This window comes from Hyla sarda, chromosome 8, assembly GCF_029499605.1.
Source record: "Hyla sarda isolate aHylSar1 chromosome 8, aHylSar1.hap1, whole genome shotgun sequence".
Taxonomy (NCBI): Eukaryota; Metazoa; Chordata; class Amphibia; order Anura; family Hylidae; genus Hyla; species Hyla sarda.
Window position 1 is genome coordinate 229,061,078 of NC_079196.1, and position 16,821 is coordinate 229,077,898.

Genomic DNA, 16,821 nt, shown 5'->3' on the forward strand with positions numbered 1-16,821 from the left:
AAGGTGTTATCCTTTGATTTACATGGCGCGCCCTCTATGTTCCAAAGGCTATGTCATTGGGCCTGGAGTTGTCAAACCCCAGATAAACAAAGTAGAGGCCATTCGGAATTGGCCACGACCTGTCACTACCTGACAAGTGAAGTCGTTCCTGGGGATGGTGGGTTATTATATGAGGTTCATCCCCCCCTTTGCTACAGTAGCTGCACCCTTAACAGACCTCTTGAAGGGACACAAGTCGGTAATGGTGCGTTGGAATGAACAGGCAGAGCAGGCTTTCTCTTTACATAGTTGAATGTGCTGACAACAAAATCACACAAAAATTATCAATGGAAATCAAATGTATCAACCCATGGAGGTCTGGATATGGAGTCACACTCAAAATCACAGTGGAAAACCCCACTACAGGCTGATCCAACTTCATGTAATGTACTTAACACAAGTCCCAATGAGGCTCAGTAGTGTGTGTGGCCTCCACGTGCCTATATGACCTCCCTACAACACCTGGGCATGCTCCTGATGAGGTGGAGGATGGTCTCCTGAGGGATGTCCTCCCAGACCTGGACTAAAGCATCCGCCAACTCCTGGACAGTCTGTGGTGGATGGAGCGAGACATCCCAGATGTGCTCAATCTGATTCAGGGGAACGGGCGGCCAGTCCATAGCATCAATGCCTTCCTCTTGTAGGAACTGCTGACACACTCCAGCCACATCAGGTCTAGCATTGTCTTGTATTAGGAGGAACCCAGGGCCAACCGCACCAGCATATGGGGGGAGATTTATCAAAACCTGTGTAGAGTCAAAGTTGCCCAGTTGCCCATAGCAACCAATCAGCTCGCTTCTTACATTCCTAACAAGGCCTGTGAAAAATGAAAGAAGCGAACTGATTGGTTGCTATGGGCAACTGGGCAACTTTGACTCTACACAGGTTTTGATAAATCTCCCCCATGGCCGCACAAGGGTCTGAGGATCTCATCTCGTTACCTAATGGCAGTCAGGCTACCTCTGGCAAGCACATGGAGGTAGGGTGACCACATTTCCTAACTGACATTCAGGGACATTTACTTTCACAAGTGCATTTCGTCAAACTTCGACAATTTCCCATGATAAAAACCTCTAAATAAATCATACAGTTACAAAATAACACCAATATATAAGGAGAAATAATATCTCCATACATATTATCATCATATTGTTACTGACCAAATCCTGTATGCTGAGACCAATATTACCAATAATACCAGCATACAAGGAGGAGTATTATCACTATACATATCAACATTATACTGTTACTGACCAAATCCTGTATACTGAGACCAATATTACCAATAATACCAGTATATAAATAAGAATAATACTGACTGTATAAAAACTACAGAAAATAAACCAATATCCCCAATACAAAGCCCATAGAGTAGTGACCCTGGCTCTATTCAGGCGCTGCAGACTGTATAAGTGATTACAGTGCAGTTACATCTACTGACTCACAGAAAGAGTCTTCTTGGAGTCGTTCTCTTATCTTTTCTTCTCGGTCTAGCTTAGATCGTCATGAATTCTTCTTCCAATCATGAGTTGTCAGTGCAGAATCTGCCAGGCAACAAACATATTAGGCTCCACACTTTTTAAGCACATTCCCCACCTGTTCCCTACCTGTGCCCTAGGTAATGCCCCCAGGAGGTAGGTAGAGAATCTCCCCAATAAGGTAGAAGCCCCCAGTAGGTTGGTAGTGCCCAAGTGCATAGGGAATGCCCCTCGTATTGCTCCCAGGGAGGTAATGCCCCCAGTAGGTAGGTTGTAGGTAATGCTACCAGAAAGTAATGCCCCCAAGTAGTTTATGCCCCCAGTAGGTACCAGGTGATGCCCCCAGGTAGGTTGTAGTTAATGCCCCAAAAGGTAGTAGGTAATGTCCACCAGTAGGTAGTACCCCCGCAGGTAGGTAATACCCTTAGTAGGTAGTAGGTAAGCCCCAAGACAGGTAATGTTCCAGTAGCTAGTCCCCCCTCCCAGGTAGTTAATGCACCTTGTAGGTAGTGCCCTGAGTAGGTAATGCCCATAATAAGTAGTGCCCTCAGTAGGTAGTACCCCCAGTAGGTACTTTACCCAGGTAAGTATTGAGCACAGTAGATAGTGCCCCCAGTAGATAGTGCCCCCAGTAGATAGTGCCCCCAGAAAGTAGTGCCTACCCCTGACAACCCCTGTGCTGGCTTTAAAGTACCCGCAGCCCATCCTGCAGTCTAAGTGAATAGAGGTTTGGGGCTAGACTTGGGGTTAGGGGGCTGACAGTGGGCCCCCTTTCTGCCATTTAAAGGAAAACTGTCAGCAAAGCACCCGCACTAACCAGTGGTACTGGCTGGCAGTGTGGGTGACGCTGTTTAAAATGATGCTAACCTTGCCCGGATCCGTCGCCTCTTTGCGCTGTTATATTCAGTTTTGTGATTATGGTAATGAGGACCAAGTAGCACGGGCGGGGTGAGAAGCTTGCCTTCGGGCACTGTGACATCGGCCAGTCCAATGAATATTCATTTCCCTCTCCTCTCCGCTTCCCAAACACGTCTTCTGCTCATGTGCCGATAGATAGATAGATATGAGATAGATAGATATGAGATAGATATATAGATAGATAGATAGATAGATAGATAGACATGAGATAGATAGATAGATACGAGATAAATATGAGATAGATAGATAGATAGATAGATACGAGATAGATATGAGATAGATAGATAGATATGAGATAGATAGATAGATAGATAGATAGATAGATGGATATGAGATAGATATGAGATAGATAGATAGATAGATATGAGATGAATAGATAGATAGATATGAGATAGATATGAGATAGATAGATAGATATGAGATAGATAGATATGAGATAGGCATGATGTCACTGAAGCCTGCTGGAGGACCACTTCTGCCCTCACATGGTTGCAGTGCTGTGATGAATAGAAGACCTCAGGCTCTGTGCATCTTTCAGTCTGTGTTGCTATTAGTGAGGCTCTCCTGCAGGTTTCAGTCTGTGCAGCTTTCTGTGAGAATCTGTGGAGCTTTCACTTTCTGTGCAGCTGACAATCAAGCTCAGTTTAGAGAAACACTTTCTGAGTTCGGACTCCTGCCAGGCCGGGTGGAGACCAAACTCACTTTATTAATTGGGGAACAGAACAGAGCCACCTAGTGGCCTTTTTTTCTATTACATTTTAAACATATTTATGTTGATAAATTTAAAAGCAAGTGAGTGGGAAAGTGTCTGCTAATTACACAAGGAACACTATATTAAATGTTTTATTTGGTGATAACCTGTCTACGAGACATCAACCAAACCATATTCTACTGCAAATGGAAGAGTAGACAGAACGTTTCAGAGTTCTTGTCCCTGTTCAATATAGAGTAGTGGGCTGTATCGTTGGTGGAGGTGCATTTGGTGTATCTGGAGAATGAGTATTGTTCTTGCACAAGATAACCCTATGCAGGACCCCACCCCCACTGTATGTCATAGGTCCTCTGCTTTAACAGTTTTGAGGGTGTAATATAAACTCATCAACTCTATTAATGGGTCATCGTATCCTCCAGGAGGTGGCCACACGTTTTTGTACCCGAATGTAGAATATTTCTGACTATTAACAGGCTTTGGAGGATTGGTTTCATTGTCCTCTACTAATCTAGCTTTAGTAAGTAAGGCAGGGGCCGTGGTGATGGTTGGGGTGGTGGGCGGACTGGTTCCCTTTGCCCCATCTTATAGTTTGAGCCATGAATCAATGTGTGAAATTTTCTCTTACAGTGAGTCTTCCGAGCCCGCAGACTCTACAGGAGGTGCAGCTGCCCCTGATCGATACGGCGACCTGCGATGGGCTCTATCACATTCAATCACCGATCAGTAGCTCAGTTCCAATTGTCCTGGATGACATGATATGTGCGGGATATAAAGCGGGGGGATATGACTCGTGTCAGGTAGGTGTTGTTAAAGGGGTACTCTGCCCCTAGCCATTTTTTTCCCTCTCCAAAGGATAGGGGATACGATGTCTGATCGCGGGGGTCCCGCTGCTGGCGTTCGCTAAGAGCTTCGGGTGCAGCGCCAGAGGCTTGTGATGTCACCCCTCAATGTTAGACTCGCCAGACTCGCATTGAGGGGGAATGGCTGTGATGCAACGAGCCAGTCATCCGACAAGGAGCGAAGTTCGCTTGTGCAGCGGATGTCTGGGGTGCTGCAGCCAAGATCGCAGAGGTCCCCAGCTGCGAGATCCCCGCGATCAAACACTTTATCCCCTTTGGATAGGGGATAAGATGTCTAGGGGCAGAGTACCCCTTTAAGTCCTATGTAATATTTAATCTTATAAGATTTGGCCCGATAAATATATACAGCAACCAAGATGAGTCCAAGCTCTAATTAATTCCCTTAGTCCACAGCACCAGATTAACTCTTACTTAGGTCATCAGCTCCGAGAAGTTGGGGGAGGGGGCAACAAGTATAGATTGAAGAGGTTTAGGTGGACACCAGAGTGGGGTTTGATGAAGTTGATCCACCATTTGGTGGCCCCGCCACCATGGGTTGTTTGCCTATATCACCTAGATGGTAATGGAGATATAGCAAACAATACCCATGGTCCATACTGGCCCCAGCTGCATGGCTCTTGTGCTCCATTGTGATCTGTCATATAGTCAGGTCACATTTATACCAAAGAACTCTGTTATAATCTCATAACCTTTCTATTATTCTTTCTCCTCTCTCCAGGGTGACTCAGGGGGCCCCTTGGTGTGTTCTGAGAAAGGACAATGGTTCTTGGCCGGGTTGGTGAGCTGGGGAGAAGGGTGCGGCCAACTGAACCATCCCGGGGTCTACACCAAACTGACGTCTTATGTCAACTGGATTAAGACTATTGCTCCGGACTCAGAAGGGAATATTGTAAATGTCACATTCACCAGCATGGTTAATAGACAAGTCTACCTGTCCCCTCCTGACACCACGCCCACCGTCATCAACCCCTCCGCCAACCCCAACATCACCTCCATCACCATCGTCACCAACACTACCAGCGGAGCCACAAGTGTCCCCAATGTGTTTCCAGTCTTGTTTTTCATGGCTGTGCTCATCACATAGAGGATGGATCCATGTGCTTGTAACACCTCATATGTGGAGGACTCCTTTACACCCGGACACTTGTAGACTGACTCTGAGCTGCACCGGACAATATAATGTGCATCACGTTATAATGTTCATTGTGGTAATTTATGTTTATTTTTTATTTTTATTAAAAACATCTTTTCTTTTGTTTTCTTTGTGTCATGAAGTTACAACATATACTAAACAAAAATTTACTAAGTGGCTTTTGCCTGTAAGGTCGACAGTTTGCAACCCTTGTATGGGTCAACATAAGGTATGAGGTAAGAAGGCCAGCGCCAGAACCTTAAAGGGGTACTCCACCCCTAGGATAGGGAATAAGATGTTTGATTATGGGGGTCCCACCGCTGGATCGTGACGTCACGAGCCTCAGCCCCACATCGCCAGTCATCCGGCACAGAGCGAAGTCTGGTGTGCCGCAGCTGAGATCACAGGGGGTCCCCAGCAGCGGGACCCTCGAGACCAGACATCTTATCCTCTATCCTTTGAATAGGGGGATAAGATGTCTAGGAGCGAAGCACACCTCTAATTTTACGTGCTATATACAGTAGGTATGCCTAGAGTGTAATGTTCATTAGAAAGAGAACAATAAAAACTAAAGAGATGATGAAAATAAATAGAGAGGAACAAGACAAAATAATTCTTCTCATATTATATTGTCCGGTGCAATTGTCCATCTGGGCAATCCATCGGGGGGGGGGGGGGGGGGGGCAATACCTGTTTTAACAGAATGCAGATGTATACGTTATGATTTAACCCCGTTCTTACAGAATAAGTACTTACTTGTAAGGAGTATTGTATGTTTTTAACTGTGTGTTTATATGTTGCTATGGTTACCTATCACTGTCACCTGTTTTAAGCAGCAGCGGTAGGAGGATGGGTAGCATCAGCTACGCACGAAACGTTTCGCACGCTCCCATTGTCTGCAAGATCCCCTGACCTGTATGTGTCTCTTCACAACTGAAGAATAAGGTGACCCAGTTTTATGGTGAGTGCCATCTTCTCGTTTCGTCTTTGTTTGGACACTGCATCCGATTGAGCACCATCTGCACGGAACTGTTGTATGTTAGCGGGGCAGTTGATTCCGTTTGTGAGAGAGCGCGTCTCCTATGCATGAGACTATACAGCTTGCAGTGCCGGCTTTCCTTGCTCCGTTTCTATCTTTTGTGGACTTAGTTTCTTCATAGCCTGAGCACGCAACTGCAGGAGTCATTAAGCAGAATGGAGACGGATACTAGTGACACTGCGCCACAACAACAGACCACTCTTCAGGCAGAGAGATCAGAAGCGGGGGAGTATTTCACATCCTGTAACACCAGGGATGAACTTACTGTTGTCAGCACCCGGACTTTGGAACACCGGATAATTCCATTAGTCGACCGGGAGGTCAGATTATTTTGGACTATTAACTCTCTACAGTCTTCTCTCGACAGTGGACGCAACACCTCGTGGCCTACGTGTGTATAAGGCTCCATCTCAATTCCATGATTCTCCCAATTTTATAGAGGCATAGAACAAAGCGCACCTCGAGCATGCCAGTAAACTTACACAGCTGGTCTTAACCCAGAATCCGATTGAATATGAGACTGGTACCGCAGCGCTTTGTAAGGCAAAGACTGAGCATCGCACTAGAGTGACAGAAGCTGTAACTAGTGCGTTTCATAGGAAACTGGAGAAGAAAATGTTTTTAGTCCAGATCGAAACAAAAGAAAAGAGATAAATTTATAAAGAAAGAGAAGGGAGAAACTTATACTAATATAAAATAGATAATTTTATTGGTGTACATTAAAAAAACCTTATAAAAATAGTATTGATATTAGGGAAACACAAGAAATTCCACTGAATAGAGAATGAGTAGGCGTCGCTCCAGAACAGACCCACATACATATGACGTCAAAATATAATAGATAATATAAACCATAGGGAACATGGATTCCTCCCATAAATAGTAAAGATAGACTCACATGAAAGATACATACATGCATACCAAAATTGTAATAAACAATAACCATAGAGGTCCGCTGGAGCGACGCCATCCCTGGTCACCCCGCTCCAGCGGACCTCTATGGTTGTTGTTTATTACAATTTTGGAACGTATGTATGAATCTTTCATGTGAGTCTATCTTTACTATTTATGGCAGGAATCCATGTTCCCTATGGTTTATATGTCATATACACATGTGGATACTTACCTATTATATGTTGACGTCATATGTATGTGGGTCTGTTCTGGAGCGACGCCTATTCATTCTCTATTCAGTAGAATTTTTTGTGTTTCCCTAATATCAATACTATTTTTATAAGTTTTTTAATGTATACCAATAAAATTATCTATTTTATGTTAGTATAAGTGTCTCCCTTCTCTTTTCTTGGATATAATTTCATTGTTACGCCGAGCGCTCCGGGTCCCTGCTCCTCCCCGGAGCGCTCGTGGCGTTCACCTCCATGCAGTGCCCCGGTCAGACCCGCTGACTGGGAGCGCTGCATTAGTGTCACTGGCGGGGATGCAACCCGCGTAGCGGGACGCGCCCGCTCGCAGCCCGCATCCCAATCCCCTCACCTGTCCCGTCTTCCGTCTGCTCAGTCCCGGCGCGCGCGGCCCTGCTCCCTAGGGCGCGCGCGCACCTGCTCTCTGAGATTTAAAGGGCCAGTGCGCCATTGATTGGCGCCTGGCCCAATCAGTACATTCACCTGTGTCCTCCTTATAAAAACCCACTTCCCCTTCCTGGTATCACCGGATCTTGTTGCCTCAGTGCCAGTGAAAGCGTTTTGTGTATGTTCCAAGCCAGTGTTCCAGACCCTCTGCTGTTGCCCCTGACTACGATCCTTGCTGCCTGCCCTGACCTTCTGCTACGTCCGACCTTGCTCTTGCCTTGTCCCTGTGTACCGCGATTGTCTCAGCAGTCAGTCAGGGTTGAGTCGCTATCGGGTGGAACGACCTGGGGGTTACCTGCCGCTGCAAGTCCATCCCACTTTGCGGCGGGCTCTGGTGAAAACCAGTAACCCCTTAGACTCCGTTCCCCTGGTACAGCCCACGCCATCACCCCACTGACACAGAGGATCCACCACCAGTGTGCTCGCTGCATACCCATCCGGATCCTGACATTCGTGTAGGAGTACACAATACGTCTTAGGCTATTATGCACATGCTGTTACAAATATCTTATATTTAGCAATTTTTTTGCTGTTGTGTTAATCAATTTATAAGGGACAAGTGCGACTATGACAATACCCAAGTATTCTCTTGAAATAACCGTCAGTCACAAAAGAAAAACTGGAAGGGTACTAGTGGCAGGAGGAATGCACAGCCATGGCGTCAGCCATCCGTTTTTTGGACTACCAACTCTGATATGAGTTTATTGGATGAATCACAAGGAGGTCAGAATCTGACGGACACTATCTGCTCTATTGTCCCGGGTCCTCTCCCCTTAGATGTTGCATCAGGAGGGGAAGAGAAAGAAGAAGAGATACTTGGAGAGGGAAGCGCAAAAGTGTCTCTTGGAGGAACTAGAGACCACACATAATGTGATCAATATTACTGGTATACACTTACCTGCTAATGTTGTTACCTTGTTATCCAAGGGTCTTAATTATGGATTTGGTGAACCGTTTGATTTAGTTCAGTTGGAAATTGACCTATTCAAAGAAACTTGGGAAATGGGGCTGTTTAAAATGTTTCACAATGAACCGATTAAGCAGCAAAAAGGCGTTGTGCATAAGGAGGGTGAAGTTCCAGCCACTAGAGGCACACTGGGGTTTAAACCCACCCTCACTGTGTCCACGGAAGATGAAATATGTGTTGACATGTTGTGTGAACTGGCTGGGGAAGAAATACCCCAGGAGATGTCGTCTGTTATTGAGGTATTGCATTTCACAGGGGGAAATACATCCGTACCTGCGGGCAGCCCGCTAGATTTATTCTCCCGCGCTGTCTTACAGGACATAAGGGCCTTGATGTTTCCTCCTGTAGAAGACAATTTGTCTAAATATGATAGGGAAGCTATCAAATGGTTGATAGACAAGCCACAATTGAAAGTTAGCAAGGCCGATAAAGGTGGGGGGACCGTCGCAATGACGACGGAGTACTATGAAAGCGAATATAGATGCCAAATTAGTGAGAGGTCGATCTATGAACTCCTACCATCTAATTCTACCATCAAAACAGTCAATGCATTACGTTCCTTTCTGAGGGCTCAAGCTGAAGTAGGGGTTATATCTGTACGCACTGTGTAGAAATTACTTGTCAAGTGGTAATGCTTACCTAAAGTTCATAAGTAGCAGAACCGACCCCCGGCCGTCCTATCGTCTTGGCGATCGGCTCTGCGACTGAACCTCTCTCGGACTGCCCCTTACGCCCCCTCTTAAAACATATTCCCACCTATGTAAAAGACACAGGAGATCTTTTGAATCAACTTCAGGATTTTTGTTGGCAGGAAGGTTTTCAGTTGGCATCCATTAATGTGGAGATCCTCTACACCCGCATCCCTTGGGATGCGGGTGTAGAGGCAGTGAGGAAGTTCCTCCTTAGTACTGACAAATCTCCTATATTTTCTAGATTTGTATGCGAGGCACTGCACTTCAGATTGAGCCACAATGAATTCCGCTAACGGGATGATTGGTATAGATAGGAGACCGGCACAACGTTGGGTACGCCTGTCTCCTGTACCTATGCCAATCTCTTTTTGGCCATTTTCAAGCAAAGATTCATCTTCCCCAAATCCAAATTAGATCAGTGTTCATTTACATAGGACACTACAGATCAGTGATGGTGTACAGAGGACACTATAGATCAGTGATCATGTACAGAGGAAACCATAGATCAGTGTTAATGTACAGAGGACACTATAAATCAGTAATGGTGTACAGAGGAAACTATAGATAAGTGAGGGAGTTTAGAGGACACTATAGATCAGTGAGCATGTACAGAGGACACTATAGATCAGTGATGGAGTACAGAGGACACTACAGATCAGTGATCATGTACTGAGGACACTATAGATCAGTGATGGTGTACAGAGGACACTATAGATCAGTGATGGAGTACAGAGGACACTATAGATCAGTGATCATGTACAGAGGACACTCTAGATCAGTGATGGCGTACAGAGTACACTTTAGATCAGTGTTAATGTACAGAGGACACTATAGATCAGTGATGGTGTACAGAGGACACTGTAGATCAGTGATGATGTACAGAGGACACTATAGATCAGTGATGGAGTACAGAGGACACTACAGATAAGTGATCATGTACTGAGGATGCTATAGGTCACTCAGTGATCAAGCACAGAGGACACTATAGATCAGTGATGGTGTACAGAGGACACTATAGATCAGTTATGGTGTACAGAGGACACTATAGATCAGTGATGGTGTACAGAGGACACTATAGATCAGTGATGATGTACAGAGGACACTATAGATCAATGATGGTGTACAGAGGACACTATATATCAGTGATGGTGTACAGAGGACACTATAGATCAGTGATGGTGTACAGAGGACACTATAGATCAGTGATGGTGTACAGAGGACACTATAGATCAGTGATGGTGTACAGAGGACACTATAGATCAGTAATGATGTACAGAGGACACTATAGATCAGTGATGGTGTACAGAGGACACTATAGATCAATGATGGTGTACAGAGGACACTATAGATCAGTGATGGTGTACAGAGGACACTATAGATCAGTGATGGTGTACAGAGGACACTATAGATCAATGATGGTGTACAGAGGACACTATAGATCAGTGATGGTGTACAGAGGACACTATAGATCAGTGATGGTGTACAGAGGACACTATAGATCAGTGATGGTGTACAGAGGACACTATAGATCAGTGATGGTGTACAGAGGACACTATAGATCAGTGATGATGTACAGAGGACACTATAGATCAGTGATGGTGTACAGAGGACACTATAGATAAGTAATGGTGTACAGATGACACTATGGATCAGTAACCATGTACAGAGGACACTATAGATCAGTGATGGTGTACAGATGACACTATAGATCAGTAATCATGTACAGAGGACACTATAGATCAGTGATGGTGTACAGAGGACACTATAGAATGAGTGATCATGTACAGAGGACACTATAGATCAGTGATGGTGTACAGATGACACTATAGATCAGTAATCATGTACAGAGGACACTATAGATCAGTGATGATGTACAGAGGACACTATAGATCAGTGATGGTGTACAGAGGACACTATAGAATGAGTGATCATGTACAGAGGACACTATAGATCAGTGACGGTGTACAGAGGACACTATAGATCAGTGATGGTGTACAGAGGACACTATAGATCAGTGATGGTATACAGAGGACATTATAGATCAGTGATGATGTACAGAGGACACTATAGATCAGTGATGGTGTACAGAGGACACTATAGATCAATTATGGTGTACAGAGGACACTATAGAATGAGTGATCATGTACAAAGGACACTATAGATCAGTAATCATGTACAGAGGACACTATAGATCAGTGATGGTGTACAGAGGACACTATAGATCAGTGATGGTGTACAGAGGACACTATAGATCAGTGATGGTGTACAGAGGACACTATAGATCAGTGATGGTGTACAGAGGACACTATAGATCAGTGATGGTGTACAGATGACACTATAGATGAGTGATCATGTACAGAGGACACTATAGATCAGTGATGGTGTACAGAGGACACTATAGATCAGTGATGGTATACAGAGGACACTATAGATCAGTGATGATGTACAGAGGACACTATAGATCAATGATGGTGTACAGAGGACACTATAGAATGAGTGATCATGTACAGAGGACACTATAGATCAGTGATGGTGTACAGAGGACACTATAGATCAGTGATGATGTACAGAGGACACTATAGATCAGTGATGGTGTACAGAGGACACTATAGATCAGTGATGATGTACAGAGGACACTATAGATCAGTGATGGTGTACAGAGGACACTATAGATCAGTGATGGTGTACAGAGGACACTATAGACCAGTGATGGTGTACAGAGGACACTATAGATCAGTGATGGTGTACAGATGACACTATAGATGAGTGATCATGTACAGATGAAACTATAGATCAGTGATAGTGCACAGAGGACACTATAGATCAGTGATGATGTAAAGAGGACACTATAGATCAGTGATGGTGTACAGATGACACTATAGATCAGTGATGGGGTACAGAGGACACTATAGATCAGTGATGGTGTACAGAGGACACTATAGATCAGTGATGATGTACAGAGGACACTATAGATCAGTGATGGTGTACAGAGGACACTATAGATAAGTAATGGTGTACAGATGACACTATGGATCAGTAACCATGTACAGAGGACACTATAGATCAGTGATGGTGTACAGATGACACTATAGATCAGTAATCATGTACAGAGGACACTATAGATCAGTGATGGTGTACAGAGGACACTATAGAATGAGTGATCATGTACAGAGGACACTATAGATCAGTGATGGTGTACAGATGACACTATAGATCAGTAATCATGTACAGAGGACACTATAGATCAGTGATGATGTACAGAGGACACTATAGATCAGTGATGGTGTACAGAGGACACTATAGAATGAGTGATCATGTACAGAGGACACTATAGATCAGTGATGGTGTACAGAGGACACTATAGATCAGTGATGGTGTACAGAGGACACTATAGATCAGTGATGGTATACAGAGGACATTATAGATCAGTGATGATGTACAGAGGACACTATAGATCAGTGATGGTGTACAGAGGACACTATAGATCAATTATGGTGTACAGAGGACACTATAGAATGAGTGATCATGTACAAAGGACACTATAGATCAGTAATCATGTACAGAGGACACTATAGATCAGTGATGGTGTACAGAGGACACTATAGATCAGTGATGGTGTACAGAGGACACTATAGATCAGTGATGGTGTACAGAGGACACTATAGATCAGTGATGGGTGTACAGAGGACACTATAGATCAGTGATGGTGTACAGATGACACTATAGATGAGTGATCATGTACAGAGGACACTATAGATCAGTGATGGTGTACAGAGGACACTATAGATCAGTGATGGTATACAGAGGACACTATAGATCAGTGATGATGTACAGAGGACACTATAGATCAATGATGGTGTACAGAGGACACTATAGAATGAGTGATCATGTACAGAGGACACTATAGATCAGTGATGGTGTACAGAGGACACTATAGATCAGTGATGATGTACAGAGGACACTATAGATCAGTGATGGTGTACAGAGGACACTATAGATCAGTGATGATGTACAGAGGACACTATAGATCAGTGATGGTGTACAGAGGACACTATAGATCAGTGATGGTGTACAGAGGACACTATAGACCAGTGATGGTGTACAGAGGACACTATAGATCAGTGATGGTGTACAGATGACACTATAGATGAGTGATCATGTACAGATGAAACTATAGATCAGTGATAGTGCACAGAGGACACTATAGATCAGTGATGATGTACAGAGGGACACTATAGATCAGTGATGGTGTACAGATGACACTATAGATCAGTGATGGTGTACAGAGGACACTATAGATCAGTGACGGGGTACAGATGACACTATAGATCAGTAATCATGTACAGAGGACACTATAGATCAGTGATGGTGTACAGAGGACACTATAGATCAGTGATGATGTACAGAGGGACACTATAGATCAATGATGGTGTACAGAGGACACTATAGAATGAGTGATCATGTACAGAGGACACTATAGATCATTGATGGTGTACAGAGGACACTATAGATCAGTGATGATGTACAGAGGACACTATAGATCAGTGATGGTGTACAGAGGACACTATAGATCAGTGATGATGTACAGAGGACACTATAGATCAGTGATGGTGTACAGAGGACACTATAGATCAGTGATGGTGTACAGAGGACACTATAGACCAGTGATGGTGTACAGAGGACACTATAGATCAGTGATGGTGTACAGAGGACACTATAGATCAGTGATGGTGTACAGATGACACTATAGATGAGTGATCATGTACAGATGAAACTATAGATCAGTGATAGTGCACAGAGGACACTATAGATCAGTGATGGTGTACAGATGACACTATAGATCAGTGATAGTGTACAGAGGACACTATAGATCAGTGATGGGGTACAGATGACACTATAGATCAGTAATCATGTACAGAGGGACACTATAGATCAGTGATGGTGTACAGATGACACTATAGATCAGTAATCATGTACAGAGGACACTATAGATCAGTGATCATGTACAGAGGACACTACAGATCAGTGATCATGTACAGAGGAAACTATAGATCAGTGTTAATGTACAGAGGAAACTATAGATCAGTGATGGTGTACAGATGACACTATAGATCAGTGATAGTGTACAGAGGACACTATAGATCATTGATGGGGTACAGATGACACTATAGATCAGTAATCATGTACAGAGGACACTATAGATCAGTGATGGTGTACAGATGACACTATAGATCAGTAATCATGTACAGAGGACACTATAGATCAGTGATCATGTACAGAGGACACTATAGATCAGTGATCATGTACAGAGGAAACTATAGATCAGTGACAGTGTACAGAGGACACTATAGATCAGTGATGGTGTACAGATGACACTATAGATCAGTAATCATGTACAGAGGACACTATAGATCAGTGATCATGTACAGAGGACACTATAGATCAGTGATCATGTACAGAGGACACTATAGATCAGTGATCATGTACAGAGGACACTATAGATCAGTGATCATGTACAGAGGAAACTATAGATCAGTGTTAATGTACAGAGGACACTAAGAATGCAAACAAAGCAGGATACAGCATACTATAACAGGACAGGATAAGAAGAGCACAATTCACACTAGACAAAAGGACAATGTCCTCCTCTCCTGGTCTCTTCATCCAATCACTGCAGACTGATCTGTAACCCTTTACTCTCTGGGTCTCTTCATCCAATCACTGCAGACTGATCTGTAACCCTTTACTCTCTGGGTCTCTTCATCCAATCACTGCAGACTGATCTGTAACCCTTTACTCTCTGGGTCTCTTCATCCAATCACTGTGGGCTGCTCTGTAACCCCTTCCTCTCCTGGTCTCTCCTTCCAATCACTGCAGGCTGCTCTGTAACCCCCTCCTCTCTCGGTCTCTTCATCCAATCACTGCAGGCTGCTCTTTAACCCCTCCTCTCTGGGTCTCTTCATCCAATCACTGCAGACTGCTCTGTAACCCCCTCCTCTCTGGGTCTCTTCATCCAATCACTGCAGGCTGCTCTGTAACCCCTTCCTCTCTGGGTGTCTTCATCCAATCACTGCAGACTGCTCTGTAACCCCCTCCTCTCTGTTTTCATGTTGCAGTCTGATAGGACAGGAGTGAGGACAGAGGACTGCTAGTTCCACCCTCACTTTCTGGAATAAGTCGCAGCCTGGGCTTCAGCTGGGACAGAGATGATGCTGCAGACGGACAGGATTATGTTCTGAATGGTATGGGGACCCCTCGTGGTGTTTTTTTTAGCCATGTTTTCTATAAAAGGAAATACATTTTTCTTCTGAAGTATGTACAACATATAAAATGTTTTTGAATCTGACTGTGACCATTTAAGTAACGAGCTCAGTCGTCTTGTTCAGACATTTAGGTTGCAAAGTTTGTAGCCAGTAAATCCAATACACCTCCCGGTGGGATATAACTTCTGAACTATTGGATACATATAGAAAGATTGTATCTAGTGTTGGGCGCGAATATTTGCATTTTGAATTTTTATTGCGAATATCGCAAATCCGCGCGTATATTCACTATATATTCGAATATTGGCATATTCCTTCTTTTCACTTGTCGGCCAATTAGAATGATGCAAATACACTTGTCAGAGGTTATCAACAACATCCCTAGCAACCAATAGTAAAGCTGCCCACCCCCTCACTGTTTTCTTCCTCGAATACGCGAATATGCAAATATAACGAATTACTGAAATTTGCGAATATAGGACGAATTTTTATTCTTTATATTTTAGAAAGATTGCGAATTCGAATATGGCCAATGCCGCTCATCACTAATTGTATCTATGGGGTGGATACAGATGGAATTGACATCACTCCAACGGTATTTGCCGCCGCTCTTCTTAATGTTGCTTCTGAGCAGGTCTTGTGACATCTTGCCTACATATTGCCAAGGGCACTAATATTGTATGACGTAAATCACACATGTCACTGTAATTGTTAAAAGATGTTCTAAAAAAAATGCAATGCAGATTTTTAGCCTATAGCATTTAAAAAGTTAAATTTAGTAATCCATGTTTGTATTGGTCCATGTCTTATTTATTTATTTATTTATTTAGCATCTGGAACATTACCAAAATATAAATAAATAAATAAATAGTTAATACTTATAATAATAAATAAAATAAAATAAAACAAATACAAAGAATAATCAAAACAATATAAAACTAAATATAATAATTTACTAAAAAAAAAAAAGGGGAAATGGCACTTGTAAAATAAATAAATAAATAAATAATTGAATAAACAAACAAATAAATAGTTAATACTTTATCAAATAAAATGGAACAAACACAGGAAAATGAAAACAGGATAAAACTGTATATACAATACTAAACTAAAAAATAAAAAGGTGAAATGG

The 16,821-nt window shown here is 43.3% G+C and overlaps 1 protein-coding gene across 1 annotated transcript in view; it reads left to right on the top strand.

Moving 5' to 3' along the window:
• LOC130284128 (serine protease 27-like) overlaps positions 1–5,163 on the top strand; it is a 52,848-nt gene extending 47,685 nt beyond the window's left edge. Inside the window, exons 6-7 of the mRNA XM_056534156.1 lie at positions 3,775–3,944; positions 4,726–5,163. Of these exons, the coding sequence (XP_056390131.1) occupies positions 3,775–3,944; positions 4,726–5,091 (536 nt within the window). The 3' untranslated portion in view covers positions 5,092–5,163. The remainder of the gene's footprint in view (positions 1–3,774; positions 3,945–4,725) is intronic.
• The last annotated feature ends 11,658 nt before the right edge of the window (positions 5,164–16,821 follow it).